The 16,800-nt window shown below is 36.2% G+C and overlaps 1 protein-coding gene across 4 annotated transcripts in view; it reads right to left on the bottom strand.

Annotated features, from left to right (window-relative positions):
- Positions 1-16,800, bottom strand: part of LOC145985057 (lysosomal cobalamin transporter ABCD4-like) — a 168,077-nt gene that overhangs the window by 62,565 nt on the left and 88,712 nt on the right. Inside the window, exons 1-3 of one of the 4 annotated variants that reach the window (XM_083118589.1) lie at positions 15,666-15,992; positions 7,481-7,646; positions 932-1,059 (exon numbers count right to left, since the gene is read on the bottom strand). In XM_083118589.1, the coding sequence (XP_082974715.1) occupies positions 932-1,059; positions 7,481-7,622 (270 nt within the window). In that variant the 5' untranslated portion in view covers positions 7,623-7,646; positions 15,666-15,992. The other 3 variants (XM_083118592.1, XM_083118591.1, XM_083118590.1) reach the window with 3 other exon arrangements.

A 16,800-nucleotide genomic window follows, 5' to 3' on the forward strand; every position in this document is an offset into this window, starting at 1 on the left:
CCCATGATTACAAGGTGACTATGCTACCTCTGCGCCATCAGGGAGGCATTGGCACAAAGTGAAAGGGGAGGTGAGGGAGAGGGAGGGGGAGAGAAAGAAAGCTGTTAATTTCACTGTGTTTCTTTACAATGAACATGAAAATAGACAATGTTGCCACCTCTGAAGCAATGCTAACCTAAGGAAGGTTTCATGAATGAAGAAAATGTGAGGATACTGTGTCACAGTCTTAAGGAAGGGAAGATCAATGAATGAAGTGGACCTCTTTGGTGATGGAAATTTAAAGAAACAGATAAGAAAATTATTTCTACGTTTTCCTGATCATTAGTTTCAGCATGTACCTCATATTAATCCTTAGACTAATGAAAAGAACTCTAGTTCTTACATTATTCAATTATATCGATATTGTTTACGAATAAATAAGAATATCTGCAATATTATAAACTGAAATGGGGTCAGCCGTTGCTGAAAAAATATGGTTCAACTAGTTCTTGAATTTGAGATGTTTAACTTACAATGAGAATGAATACTAAATGTAAGTGATGGGACAGATTAAGTTCTCTCTCTTGGTATCGTCAATATAGGTATACTGGTAAAATTACCAATACAAACAGCCTGTAATTTAGTGCACACTTCTGCCATTTTCTTGCTATTTTTATGGATATACACATAACTAATATACCATACTTTTGCAAAGCAAATGTCTAAATGTACAGATCCTTTCTCAAAGGAACCCACTGCTGTGATGTCATGTACATTAATTAAGGATGTTAATGAATCATTTATGTACTTCCAGCAGCATTTGTAATTTTATATCATATCAATAGAATATTGAATATCAGTATTGGTACCAATATTTACGTCGGTACTTTATCAGTATCTGCAATAATTTCATGTTGGTTCATCCCTATTAAATAATGAAAAACTCGCTTACCACTGAAATAGCAGAAACAAAGAGAGTGCTTTCCAATGCTTCCCAGAGAAACCCATTGAAATCTTTCTCTCCAAACACTATGTAAAATTTGCTTGGAATAAACCCCACATTGTAAGCAAGGTATTCATCTGAAAAAAACACAACAAAAAAACAATTAAAATTATACATTGTACAGGGTGATCCATTTGCGTATGGATAAAATAAAATGGATGTGACCTTTTTTTAGTGAAATGTAATTACCTGAAAAATTGTATACAAAAGACAAAGGTGGGAGTTTTTGTATTTATACACTACTACCAGTTTGGTACAGTTTTCAGTTTTCTACATGGCCTCCATCAGGGCTGCCATTACAGGTGTGCGACGTGTGCCACTGCACAGGGCCTCGCGTTCCAAATCAGTTATTTGCTCATTTTTTGTGCAAGTGCGATTGCACTCTAACAGAAGGAAGAAAAACATAATTATTGTGAAAAGAAAAATTGCATCATAATAAAGTTGTATTTCTGGTAACGGACAACTCTGTCCTTTTTTCTTGTCAAGCCACCAGTGAAAATTGGCCGACAAGAAACAACGACCCATTTGTGACTCCAACTTTCCCTGATTTCCTGCCTAATGTTCGACTATCTTAAAATGGTTATTTGTCTGGAAACTGAGGCCCAACAAATTTGAGGGTGTGCCGCTCCGCGAAAAGACGAAAAGAAGAGTCGGCATCAAAGATTTGAAGGTTTGCTGGGCTCTTTACTACAACTCCTAGTGTTTACAACTGCAGCTGGGTGTCTTTGACTCACCACCTTGACGTCAAGATGAAACCGTCTACTGAGTGTCTGATACTCTTATTAGTGCAAAGCACACAACGCTCTTGTTTTCGAGAATAATGAGTAGGGTGCAGATTTATAGTCATCAAAAACCTCTGAATCAAGTAAGCAAATAGGCACCCAAAGGATAAACATTGCATTTCTGTTTTTTGGCCTGATCGTGGCGACGATGATGAATGGTGGTTAGATGAAATTAGGGGAAAGTTATTTTATATTAAAGAAATTAAATGAATCGTACCTATTACTGTGAAGAGGGCTTCCACGAAGTCTACTGGTTAGCGGTCTAGTTTGGTGCAAGTGGCCCGCCCAGGTTCGATTCCCAGTACGAACACTCAACATTTCGGTATTAACCCAGCACCATTTGAAACGGCAATAGCGACTCCAGTCTCGAAAAGCAAGAAAACTGTGGCGATGGGATTCAATGCGGTACCACGGGTCACCCAAAGAAAAGTTGATTGGCAGGCTGTGCCCCTAAGACGGCTCTTGCGCCACGGAGTTATTTGTACCAGCAATACTGTCGTGAAGAATTTCGAAATTATAGATACGTTCAGTTAATTTATTTCACTCCAATCATCCATTTTTTAAATTCCTACTATTAAAAAATATCTAATTCTCACAAATCCGCTCACTCTAATCTTGGTGTGGGCTTGGATGTTCCTTTGTGAATGTCCCTTCTTCAATTTTTATAAGCTTCATTCATGCTCGTTGTTAAGATTTAACTAAAGAGGCAGAAAAGTGACTTAAAATAAGAAAAGTAGGCATAAATATAGTTTGAGAGCAGGCCCATTGCTGGCACAATCAATAATTTGCCTGTCACTTTTATGCACTGAAATGTGACTGCAGCATTTACGCAAACCTCAGTTTGCAATAAATTATCATCATTGTGTTTTCATTTGACCTTTTCTGCATGTATAGTAATTTCCCGATTTTTTAGGCAAACAATTGCAGCACAGGATTGGCGTCAATCTTTAGTCCTTATTTGGTGATATTCCAAGCACTTCAGATTGTAAATAGTGCTTGTATAGCACTCTCGTTAAAAATTGAACGGCAAATTTGAAATTTGCCACATCAAATTTGCCTTCTCAATAATTTTTCTCAACGTCTTGTTGGAAGGAAACATGTAAAACAATATCAGTTTTTTTTTAAATTGCACTTTACTGTACTTGACGACAGTATTTTTCTCAAACAGATATTTAATGAGTATCCTACAAAAATAAATCATAAGGAACACATGAATTCAACAACAAAAATTACACAAGATTATTTCACTTTCTAATCAGGGGTGTACTGTGCTTTCTTCAGCGGCCTTCCCCCCTCTGATATGAAACTTTACAACTCCATCCATTTCGAAAAACAGGTCTCTCAGGGCAGGCGGTGTGCAGGTCAAAGGACCTTGGGTCAGCATATTGCCCCCGCAGATGAACTGGATGTAAAGATCTGAAGATATGAGTAGGCCTACTTTATTTATATTGCCTCTCAAACCATCCCAGAGAAAGAACTTTTCCAGATTTTACAACCATGCCGAAGTGTCAACAAATTTCAAGTCATTCATGTTTGACATAATAGTGCGTGCAGATTTGTAGAATTGCGATTATAGGAATGTCAAGGGAACGGGACAAATTTCGGAAATTTGAATCTGGATTCAAAAAGGTTAAAAAAGAAAGGAAAAATAGGATGGGTTTTTTAAAACGTCAGAAGGGTGCCTTCAAAAAACAACCTTGCTGCCTGTAAATACTGGTTTCCATTTAAAATGTCGCCATGATAAACAGAAATAATGTAGATACACTTGACGTCAAGGGTTCTAGTGTTAGTGTTAGTGTTGATGGTGGTGTTACGGAGTGTGTTCGTGATATAGTCCAAGTCGTGTGTACCAGTGGCAGCGGTGACCTTAAATGTAGCTCGTCTGAACCTGGTGCCAAATGTAGGAACTAATTGCGAGGAGGAGTATGTTTCATGTTCATCTTCTGAGCAGTCAGTTTTACACAGTCCGAATTTGATTAAATCATTCAAAAGGGCCCTATTCGCATCATAAATCATGATTACCATATTAATGGTCATAATTGATACTTTTCACTTGGACATTATAAACATGTCACGCAAAATGAGGAATCGGTCTACAGAAGGTAGCCTAATTGGTGTACTTGAAGAGGAAAAATAAGATTTTCTGTTTTTGTTGTAAGCTGTTTGGGAAGAAGGGTGTGTGCATGCTGGCAAATGGAGGCTGCGATGATATATCAGAAAGTCAAATTCAATGCCTTAAAAAATGGACCGAATGTGAGTGCAGAAAAACATAAGTATTGATGTGCAACAGGGACGGTTGATTTCACAGGAATAGCAGCACTAGCGTGAGGTCTTGAAGTGAATACTGTATGTCATTAAGTATTTGGCATAGCCTAATCTTGCATTATGGGGCCTGGGGCATAAACTACTCGCGTGACGTATTATTATTAATCAATTCTTGTTCCTTAGTCTGAAGGACAGGTTTCCTACAAAATCATAATGTAAACACTATTACATTTTCATTTAGTTTTCATTCTGATGTATTGTTGCCTTATAATCAAGGGATCCCGAGTTTGATACCAGGTGGAGGCATATGGCACAGTGGTTTGTATCCCACTTTAAACTGTAGGTCCAGTACTGATTAGCCTCTCTGGGCATAAAGTGGACTTAAAACAACAAATCAATCAATCAATCAATCAATGAATGAATATGATGTACCCCTAGTATGACTCATTTTATTTAATTGCAAAACCGTAAATTTTCAATATCATATTGTTACTTTAACTAAAAAGTAGAAATATTTAATCATATCCAATAACATAATTGTTTTCTTTACTTTTCATTGAATTTTGACACTGCAGTGAATTTGCATTTTTTTCCATAAAATAATATTCATCATATTTCATTCTGTAAGTAAAGAAACAATATATGTTAAGTATGTTTGATGCAAATATTTGGAATTCTACACTATATTTATGTAGTAGCTACTTTGTTTATGATTTCAGTAATTTTGGATATGTTTAAGTATGTCAAAATAATATACGAATGCAGGCTACGTCAGACTAGTAACTTAATTGGAAGCACCAGCATCCTATAAACTGGCACAAAAAATGCACACAAACTATTATTTTTATCTAGCGCATTCTCCCCTGGAGAGCAAGTACTCGGGTGAATGCCACCCTATAGGGCCAGCTCTGGCTGTCATGATTCACTTTCCATATTTAGTGCATTTTCTGGCAGGTAGAAAAAATACATATCACAACAAAGGTGAATTTACAGTACATGGCTACGAACACACAGGATAAAGAGAACTTTCTTTAGGGAAAAATCTGAGCTGAGGTAACAAAGTAACTTCTTCGGTATGTTCAGTGGCACGAATCCTTGTGTGGAATTAGTGTCTTAAGTCTAGTTATATTTTAATGTATAATCATCCGGTGGCAACACAAGGTTATCTGTGCTAAACCTGAGCTACTCCATCTTCAGCATAAAAATAAGTGTGATGTATTTTAGTGGGTCCCACATAATCTAATATACATTGTCCGGCTATGGAACGTATTGTAAGTGGGAAGCAAACATCGAACATGCATAATCTTTACATTCATTTTGTGTATATAGGTTACCTGTATAAGGACTGTATTATATAATAAATGATTTTTTTATTATCCATGAAAGTATTGTGCTCTTATCTCTCTGTGCTGTTAAATATTGCCAGTACCTAACACTATCCCTGTATCTGAGAGGAGTCTATGTTTCAGTGAGTCTCAATGTTCACCACCGTTATTGTTAATAACTATTAAATATAAATAAAAATAAACATTCATTTGCATTTCCTTCTCTCTCTTAAAACATGTCCAAATCTTGCCTTACAGGGTGGCCACTCCCGGTTTTCAAGGCAAACTTGCCAAACATTCAAGGGTCCAAGCTGATGTTTTCTCAATTTCGACCTTACATATTACTGCCTCTCACCACCCACATACATTAACAATATAAAGTGTCTGTGTGATACCAATCTACAAACACAAGTCTCATATGTTACGGAATATACTAATCTACAAAAAATTGTTAATTGTATAAGAATTTCAAACTCAAATTTACCTAATCAACTTCATGATATATTGCAATAATCTTCTGCCTGTCAGATAGATTGCTCTGCAAAGGACACTAACCAAGTAAACTGTTTGAGAGAATCCTATTGTATTTTCCATGCAGCTTTCTTATCTTTGCCTTCCTCAATAAAAATAAATGCTAAACTGTAAAAAAATTGCCTTGGGGCATTTTTATTAATCTAAATGAATTGATATATTACAAGTTACAATTTTTCACATCTACGGAGAAAAATTCAAGCAGAATAAACGCATAATTCTCAAACCCAATAATTCAAGTATAATTCCCGGAATTCAAGGAATTCCAGGTGAGTAGCCACCATGATCTTAGTAATACTTCCAGTTCAAGTCCTTGCGTCACAAAAGCGCAAATGGTGTCGTTGCATCATCAATTTCATCAATCTAATCATCCCATATCTTCATTGTTACGATTAGCCAAAGTGGCAGAAAAGAGACAAGAAATAAAAATACAAACAAAACCTTAAAATATTGAAATGTATACAATGCTCATTAATTTCTACGCACAAATAGCTTTCTTTTCCAAGAATTCTGAATTTCTTTATTTTATTACATTTTGGAACATGTGTAACAGTCCATTTTCTTGTTCAACGAATTCAAATCAATAATAATAACCCATGGTGCAACCGCCGGTAAGGGCCAGGGCCCATCTACCGACTGGAGATCTCACTCCTACATGCCTCAGTAGAGGTGGGCGATCATCCAATCAGTTATGGTTTGATGTGTGGACAGCATGGTGAACCCCCAGTCATTGTAGGTTTCCATGACCAATTTACAGGTACTCATTTGTATGTCCCCAATTTCCTCACGATGGTGGGTGGCCACCGGTCACATGCACTGGCCAGGAGAAAAGTTGTTATGCTTTGCCCCAGGAGACTCAAATCAGTGTACATCCTGTAGCCAGAGCCCAAAGCATGACACCTTAGAATTCTCAGCCATGGTGCAGGACCCAAATCAACAATACTTATAGTAATATTTGTTCGATCTTCCAGGACATATCCCTTCTATATGAAAAACTTAGGTCTGATTTCCAGAGTTGGTGATCTGAGGAAATTTTTCAGACAATGCTCCTGAAAGAAGCAGCTCTGGAGCTCAGCCAGCCTCTAATCAATGAGTACCTGGGGTCAATTACTGAGGAGATAAAGGCAGATCATCTTACTTTTGCTATGACAGAGATTGAGAATGTCAGGGGCCTTGCACTCCCCCCTTCTTCTTGTCTTGATGGTACAGTAAAACCTTTACTGTCAAAACAGCATTCCCATTCCTTCACGAAAGAAACAAGGTTTGGATCTTTGCAAATGTTCATGTTAATTCACATATGTAAGAATGTGACAGCAATAGGTTTTTACTAAGAAAAAGAACTATTTACACATAAATTATACATTTAATAGCAGGAGCAGTTCCCCACACCCGTCCACTATGCTAAACCTTATCTACCATGGGAAAATAAACTGCACTCCCCCCACCACTGTACATTTATATTCATAAAATGATACCAATATGGCTGAATTTTGCACTACATTACAGGCCATTTAAAGATTTATTGGCAGTTTTACCACTAGACTGACATACCAATTAATCTGCCCCATCTCTACTTAATAAATACGAACTCTCACCTAAAAAGGCCAGGGCTAGTAGGAAGAAAAACAAAGCACATGGAATGGAGTTGATCCCTGGGAACATCAACCGATGCAGTTTCCAAAAGCGTTTGAAAAACAGGGAGTTAAATCCATACTCAACATCTAGCTTCTGATTCATCGCAGTAACTTACAAATTCTCCTTCTAAAAATTAGAAGGAAAAAAAAGTTGCCAAAAAAAAAATTAAAATTATATTTTACTTAAATGCAGCACAAAGTATAAAATTAGGCCCACTTTAGACGGAAGCACTTCCATTAGCAATTTTTCTAGCATAAATGCTTCCAAATATCTTACAGCAGGGTCATTCCATGTCAAATCATCCAGAATTTTGTGAAAATGTCACCCACCATCCCCGATTTTAATGAAATTCGGTATGCTTATAGAACTTTTGATGCTGATTACAAAAATGACAACTTTTTTAAAATTGGTCAAGGGGTTCAGAAGTTACGCACTTTTTTAGATCTCCGTGTACGCCACAAGCGGCTCCACTTTGAATGACACGCATTAGGTTATAAACGATCGTATCTTCCCTCGGGTTTGTCGTAGAAACTTCAAGTTGTTTTCTTTTGTTCAGAATAGTATAAGCTTTCATTTAAATAACGTTTCAGATGAATGCATCAATAAACATGTATCTTTATATATAGTTTTATGTAATTTTTTAGAAAAATAAATGACTAACTTCAAGAGCGAATTTCATGCAATGCCCCCCCTTCAATTTTCCCCCAATTTTATATGTAGGTAGCTCAGAGTGTGTACTAATGCCTGATGAAAAAATTGCGGTGGGCGGTTCAGAGACAGGGTGATAAAAAAATAATTTGCATAAAATGACATTAAAAGTAAATCTTATTAAAAATGCTTATGTATTTAGCACAACGCCTGAAGTACAATGTGTTTCAAGTTACAATATTCAAAATTTATGTTCACTATGTGTGAATGTAAGCATAAGCGTAACCTGGCGGGGGCAAAGGGAAGCATTTGCCCCCTTCAAAATTTATAAGTTAAATATATTTTGCGATCCTCCTGTCACCTGAGGAACAAACGAATAAAGAGTAATAATTGTGATTTTCCAAATGCTTTTATCAAATAATCGTGGACACTATTTTTTTGCGATGGAAAACTTTGTGATTATATCAACCCGACGATAGTTTCCAAGTTACCCATCAAGATAGTACCTAAAAATTGTACTCTATGCATTGCCAAAATTTCATGTACTATAAATTGTGCCATTCACATTTTAGATGGATATTTTGACGATTTGAAACACACTAAAGTATTTGACTTATCACTAAGTACATATGTCCATCCATTTGTGTTGTTAATGTCCACTGGACACAGAATTCTTTGTGGCCAGTAGTCGGAAGTTGATGGAGCAAGTGGAATCAAGAATTTAATAGTTGCATCGCCATTTTCACGTGGACTTTTGAAGCAATCCTACAAACAAGTTTGAGTCACGCACACACATGCTAGTACATAACTGTTTACAGTTGGAATTCGGAAAGCCAGTTCTTCACAAAAGTCAAACCATACAGTTACAAAACATATTACATCGGCACTTACTATTTTTGCTCTGACTGTTAAACAACTAGTGTTTCGAAGTAAATAGTTACAAGTACAGTTACTTTTTATTTAGGAATTCTAACTGTAATTAGCTACTTTTAAAAGTAAGTACATGTAACGTTAACAACGGTAACAGAGTTACTTTTTGCAGTAGGGAAATAGCTAAATTGGACAATTCTGTTCCAGACTATAAAAATAAAATATGTACCTTCTCCGGATGCTACATGAAAGGATTTTCTTGGAATTGCTGGCAAGGAAGCTATGCTTTGTTGCATGCAAAATTTAGAACATCCACGCTTTACTGTAATTAATTTCTAATTGTATGTGAAAACTCCATTGTTTTTGGTAGACTGCTGCGTTCGTTTGGAATGTTGTTGTCCAGCTAGGAAAAAAGTCATTGTCGAGGGAGTGGATCCTTGGATATTGTTGAACTTGGAATGGAGGAGAAAGAAATAGGTGCAGGTGGAATCAATGACACCATATTCAAAATACCGTTGTCAGCATACAAATGATTTTTAATTATAATCGTTCAAGCAAAGCTGACTGTGTTTTCCATAATTTATTAGCAGTAATAATGTAAATATATGAAGGCATATTATGTACTAGAAACATAAGTAACACGAAAGTCTTCATGATCATTGATTTTGTGTAACGTTTACACAAATCAATGATCATTAACAGTACGTTGCTGTTACAGTAACTGTAAAAGAAACTCAGTTACTTTCAAAGTACCAGTAACAATAACTGAGTAACTTTTTTTAATTATTGACTGTAACTCAGTTACTTGTAAAAAGTAACTTACGGAACCTGTAAGTTCAAAATAGTGCATACTTCCTGGTACTGTTGTAGTACTTTGCAATCGCTCACACATTGTACTGTGGGTTGTTGTCATTTCACCCTAGATGATTACTAAGAAATTTATGCCTTGAATACTATTTCTACATAATTGTCGTACTTGTTGCTTTATACTATAGAAGTCTTTACAAGTATTTTTACTGTTCCAACCATCCCGTCAGAAGGATATTTTCTGTGGTATGTGGCGAAAAAGCTCCATTTGAAAAAAATCAATTAGCACAAATGTGTAGTATTAATTCTTACTTCATATTACGTATCCCCATGAAGAGTAGCCAAAAAAGAACTTACATATTGAGATAAAATGCACAAAAAGAATGTTCTCGAAGATAAATTTGCTAAACTTGGAAATGTTAATAATAATAATTATATATATAATTATATAATATATAAAATTTAAAAAATGAAGACTGTTGAAACTAACTTAGATACAGTGGAACCTCAATTTTACGTTATCCAGGAGACCAAGCTGAAAAAACTTAATACGCGGGAAAATGTAAAATCTTGAAAAATTTCTAACCAGACCATCAAGATTGTATGCAAAATGAAGGAAAATGTAAAATCGAGGAACTTAAATCAGGGTTCCACTGTAATTATTACTTACAAATTTTAAATTAATCTATAATTTTGGGAGAGGGCAAGAGCTTCCCTTTGCCGCCGCCAGGTTACGCCTATGCTTAGTGAACATAAATTTTGAATATTGTAACTTGAAACACATTGTACTTCAGGCTTTGTGCTAAATACATAAGCATTTTTAATAAGATTTACTTTTAATGTCATTTTATGCAAATTATTTTTTTATCACCCTGTCTCTGAACCGCCCACCGCAATTTTTTCATCAGGCATTAGTACACACTCTGAGCTACCTACATATAAAATTGGGGGAAAATTGAAGGGGGGGCATTGCATGAAATTCACTCTTGAAGTTAGTCATTTATTTTTCTAAAAAAATACATAAAACTATATATAAAAATACATGTTTATTGATGCATTCATCTGAAACGTTATTTAAATGAAAGCTTATACTATTCTGAACAAAAGAAAACAAACTTGAAGTTTCTACGACAAACCCGAGGGAAGATACGATCGTTTATAACCTAATGCGTGTCATTCAAAGTGGAGCCGCTTGTGGCGTACATGGAGATCTTAAAAAGTGCGTAACTTCTGAACCCCTTGACCAATTTTAAAAAAGTTGTCATTTTTGTAATCAGCATCAAAAGTTCTATAAGTATACTGAATTTCATCAAAATCGGGGATGGTGGGTGACATGGCCTGGATGAATTGACGTGGAATGACCCAGCATTTTTTTTGTAGCAGACAAAACTTTACAAGGAAGCATTTCATTTAATATTCCAGTTAGCATTTGTGATTGTGACATGAAGCATGCAGAAAATGTTAGACAATATATACAGTATGAAGTGCAAACGAGATGAGCCAGTGTCCGGTGTTTACAATTGAAACAACTAATTTATCCTTCCTTACGAGTACTATGTGTGTTATAAAGTATGTATTTAAGCAGAGCCATTTGTTTGTACTTAATACCTTTTTTATAGGAAATGTTATTCCTCACAGTTGAATAGTTATCAGCTTTTAAAAATGTGCAGTGATAATACATTGTTCACATCTCACTCTGTCATCATTTCATTTGCACTCATGACCTAGAGCTCACTTCTGATTGATTATACGAGACGAAATATGCTACGGAAATAGGACTGATTCTATCCTTGAGATATGCCATAAGATTTTTCACTTTCCATGGTAGTATTTTTGTTGTGGCATAAATGTTAAGAAAAATGCAAAGGAAAATGCTTTTGTCTAAAGCGGGCCTAATACATCAAAAGCACAAATAAGAAAACTATCACAACTCAAGGGGCTGAATTAAAATACACAAATGTAAATTATCCTAGGTATGTTCAAAAATGGTAAAAGTACTCTGGCATAAGAGGAATTTCATGTAACTGGATCACATTTAGGGGCTAAATATCTGCATTATTTGCAGTTTCCAAGTTTTGAATGAAACAAATTGTATGTTGCATAAAATATATACATACATGGATTGAAAAATACAGGGTGCCCAGTTGCCATGGCACCTAAATGTTCAAATCCAGTTCTAAAAAAAATGATAAGTGTCCTGATAAAGCATTTGGAATTCACCACTTATGAATAGTTGTACACAAGAAAAAAAATATCAAATATAATGAACACATTATTTAAGTGTGCAGCATCAAATTCAGAGTTTAATGCATTTGTAGAAAATTGAAAAACACACTGTTTCATAAATTGACATGTTCTTCCTATATTCATGCAAAAGCAGCTAAAAAAAAAAAAGTAAACAAAGAAGTTCAATGCACACTGTGCATAAGCATTTGCTATTTAGCTTGATTGTGCTACCTGCCTCAAACTTCAGACTTGCTAAAATATCTAAAAGGTTTACAAAGCACATTTTCACCAACAATAAGGTGAGAAACTCTTCACTTCGGTGAAAATAACATCTATAGCACAATTCATCTTGCTCCAATGTAAAGCTTAAGGGGGAGAGGGACAATTTCCCCTATGTCTATCTCCCTGAGGCAGCTGGGGAGCACTGTTGCCAACTTAGCCCTCTGGCTCTTTCGTGCACTCGTTTGGCTGTGAACTGTGGCACCTGCCCCACTATGATGATAGCCCTGGCCCACAGACCAACTTTTGCCCCTTTTACTTTAAAATTAACCCTACTAGCTCCTCACCTTTCGAGAAAAAAGAATGTTCAATTAAAATATAATCCTCCCTGATACAAAAGGTACGATTATTGATATCTCCTATAATAAAAATTAATATTTCATATATTTATAAGGATACATTTTGCATGTGATGTGATATTATTATATTGGCTGCATCGTCCCACGCCCTCTTACCTCCCCAGCTACTTTTATATAGCACCTTGGTTGAGGTGAAGATGAAAATATTGTTATCCGGTAATCCCTTATTTTCGATTTCATATGACCATCAGTGGATTATTGAGATGGGTGATGCCGTCAGATCAAGACTGTGATAGAATAGATTGTCATCACTTTAAAGCAGTGCTCCCACCTCCCTTGACAACTAAAATTACTATGGGAGGCACTTATCCAGCCTTCGTAAATCTAGCTCCTTGAAAGTCAACTTTAGCTCAATTTAAGGTGAAAGTTAGCTCTTATCTGCATCAGGTTTGGCAACGAGGCAAGGAGAAATGCATCACACTTATTTGGAGAATTATTTTATTAGTTTTCTTGGGAATATCAAACTTCCGATGGCAGAAAAAAAATGATGGGGTAGAGGATCCATTGAAGATGATATTTGCGCTAGGAGGAGTCGAAACTCCCATTTGCTCAGTTGCAACTTGAATTTGAAGTTGTCTCTCCATAAGGAATACATGGGATTCTGAAAATACTTATTCATATTTTTCAAACACTGTATGTAGCTTAATAATCAACTTTAAAAACTGCTTCCACTTGCAACATGAGAGGAAATTCATACTCTCAAATTATGCATGGGTTTTCCTTAGTAGCAGTGCCAATTCCGACGATATTTAAATAAATGCATGCCTGGTGCAAAACTATCACACCTCACCTTAAGGTGAGAATGAGATTCCCTAAGGACATAATCTGGTTGGCGCTGCCACAGGAAAAGTTTGGCAGTGTATAGACCCATTCAGTTCAACAGGCAACGAGATTAGCATTCAGCAATCGGAAGTTACTGGCCACACATAGTGCAGATGGCCCCAGGTTGCATTTTTCGCTCATGCTCAATTTAAAACACTGGCGAAAATATCACAAAACTAGCAAATCATGTGAAAGGATAAAGATAAACCATGCTAAAGAACACATGCCAAACATTTTTTTTTTTTTTGGTGACAAATGTCTGCAATGAACAATAATTATTATTAGTATGAATGTACTTTGCAATAAAGGAACTACAAAATGAACTTCGAATACACATAAGAATAATAAAATGACTGATATCATATATGACTATCAAGACTAAATACACCTCTAAATTTACTGCTCACCCCGTAACCAACTTTCCTTGCACTTAAAATGTGACAAATATTTGCACTAATCCTACTAAAAATTTACATTTACGATATTTCAAAATTTTGTATAATTACAGAGTATCTCAGATTGCTTTCAAATTTGGTATACTCACTAATTTTGACCTCAAAATCACGAATCTGCAGTTAAAAATTGGCAGTCACGTCTGAAAAATGTGAAATACCGTGCATACATTACCGCTATGATTGTCGATACCAATGGTCGCCATGTTTGATGATGTGAACAAGTGAAATTCGCTATCCGTTCCATGGAGCGTTGCTTTACATGTGACAATATGGCATCTTCAGTAAATGTGGAAAACATACTTGCCGCACGAACCATTCACGTAAGGTTAGGTTAGGTTAGGCAAGCATAGTTAAAATTCAGGGAATTCATAAACATAGTTTTAGAACGCTAATCATTGCAAAAGATTGTTGTTTCTTTCATAAATCACTTTCTTTCTACTTTTTAGAATTTTCTAGATGTAACCGCCAATTTTTAACTGCAGATTCGTGATTAGGATGCCAAAATTAGTGAGTATGCCGAATTTGAAAGCAATCTGAAATACTCCCGGTATTCTGTAATTGATCCCAGAATTTTAACGTACTTGGTACCCTTGACCCTCTGTACCCCCTGGAGAAAGTGGAATATTTTGCATGGTTTAGGAAGATTGTTGTTTATGAACATTTTCAGCTGATTTTTGTTGGCGGAAATGGGTAAGACTCTAGTTTACTCCTTTTCCTAAGGAATACGTGTCATATCGTTGGAAAGGTTATTTTATAAGGAATTCAACAAAGTAAATCCCAAGGCGAGGAAAAATTTCCTGGAGGAGAAAATCGAGAAAAACCGCTGTTGTCCGGATATGCGTGATTGAACATACTGAGGACATTTTTCGATGATGAAGCACATATTTAGGGGTGAAATGAGTGCTAATGGAACCTAACCTAACCTCTTAGGCATACCTCGTTCCCGTGAAAGATTAGTGACAGAAAGTGTAAAAAGAAAAACTTACTTACCCTACGGATGCCGGAGCGCCGGCTGTCTGCTAGCACGGTTTTGTAAACGGGCAAGAAGGAGTGCGCAAGAAAGACGTAAACAGGCAAGATGGACATAAACGGGCAAGAAGGACGTAAACTAGAGTCTAGCCCGGAAATGTGTTATTGTGAAGTTAAGTAAGTTCGACACCTTAGCGTGTTACTTTACTGTGTAGCAGAACAGCCCGAAGGCTTCGTGCAAGTGAATATAGCCCCTAAAACTACTTTCCACAACAGCAGCTAAAAATTTACGTATCATTGTTAGGTTTGTTTTGATAGTTATTTTCGACGTGTTCTTTCGATATTTTGTGCATACAAACCGTTGTTACTAAGGAAGAGCTGCGAAAATACTCCGAAATTGCAGGTTTTAACTTACGTGGGCCATTCTTTGTGATCAAATATCTGTTATTTGTGCTTTCCTAACGATGCAGTGTAACCACTTTTACATTACGTAAAACATTGAATATGTCGATTCGACGTAATTCTCGAGGGGGTACAGTGGGTAAACGGCCTCGCATACATTTTTACACACTTCACTAGTTCATCTTTTAATACAAAATTCGCGTACATAATCAAGTACATATTTTACTTCAAACTTCCCGCTCCAGCACCTTTAAGGCACTAAACTACTGTTCAGAATGCATGCTTGCACTTATCATAAATCATCCTACCAATTTATAACTTAGTCTTCCCAAATTCACACCACAACTTCACTAATAATCTCGCATGCTAATGTGTGAATATTCATTTTTCTCGCACCCGATCGCTGATATCATTCTTATGTGTAAAGGTCCTTGCTCAACCTTTTGGTCCTTCGTCCTTTGTGTCTACTCTAATTTTCCTATCAGTCATCTACACAAGTGATAGAGATCTTTTATTTCATTGGAGATCATAAAACAATCAGTTCACAGACATTATGAAGGCACAATTGCATTGTTTCGTAATATTCATTATATTTTTATCTTGCAGAGTTCCTCGCTTCCCTCCCTCTGACTGTGTTTCAATCCATCCACGATCACGAATCACCTGCCTGCTGTTCTTTCCCTTGAACTTTGATAACGTCACTCAAGGACAAGTTGGTAATGGGCAGAGGCGCAACCAAGAATTTTTGTCGGGGGGGGGGGGGAGAAATTACTACTAGGATTGCTGCTACAACCTTTTCAAGCATTCCCATTGGCTGGTAGCTTTTTGGGGTAGTAAATCTGTGGTGGTTAGGTTAGGCTTATGCTAGTTGTAGTGGTTGTAGCAGCAATACAGACCTAATAGTAATAATAATAATATAACATTACTATTATTATTGTAATAATAGTAGTAGTAGTTGCAGCAGCAGCATTAGAAAAAAAACGTTATTATCCTCGTAAATCACGTACAAAGAAGGCAGAAGTCTGTGCTAAAGCATTTGCGTAGGCATAAACGATTTGAATTTTATTTTCAAAACTTTAAATTTCACATTAACAGTGGAAAACTAGCACAGAAACTGCATTTTTTGAGTTTTCAAGTCCACTTTATGCACAGATAGGCTAACCGGGACTGGACCTATAGTTTAAAGTGATATCCGAACCACGGATCTCCGAAAAATGGCAAATCAGTATACTAAACAGCAAGAATCAATATCAAGCAGAAACACTATAAGCTCATGAAGGCGTCGTAATCTTACCCAATTCTTAAAATGGTGCCATTATCAGTTTGTTACATGATTAATATTTAAAAATAGATTTAAGCCTCTAGAGGAAAATCTAACCCTACAAGTTTTAGATCACGTCGTCAACAAACACTATGTTCACCCACACGCTTGAAGATTCTAGA

Source organism: Lepisma saccharinum, chromosome 3 (assembly GCF_977018435.1).
Source record: "Lepisma saccharinum chromosome 3, izLepSacc3.1, whole genome shotgun sequence".
Lineage (NCBI taxonomy): Eukaryota > Metazoa > Arthropoda > Insecta > Zygentoma > Lepismatidae > Lepisma > Lepisma saccharinum.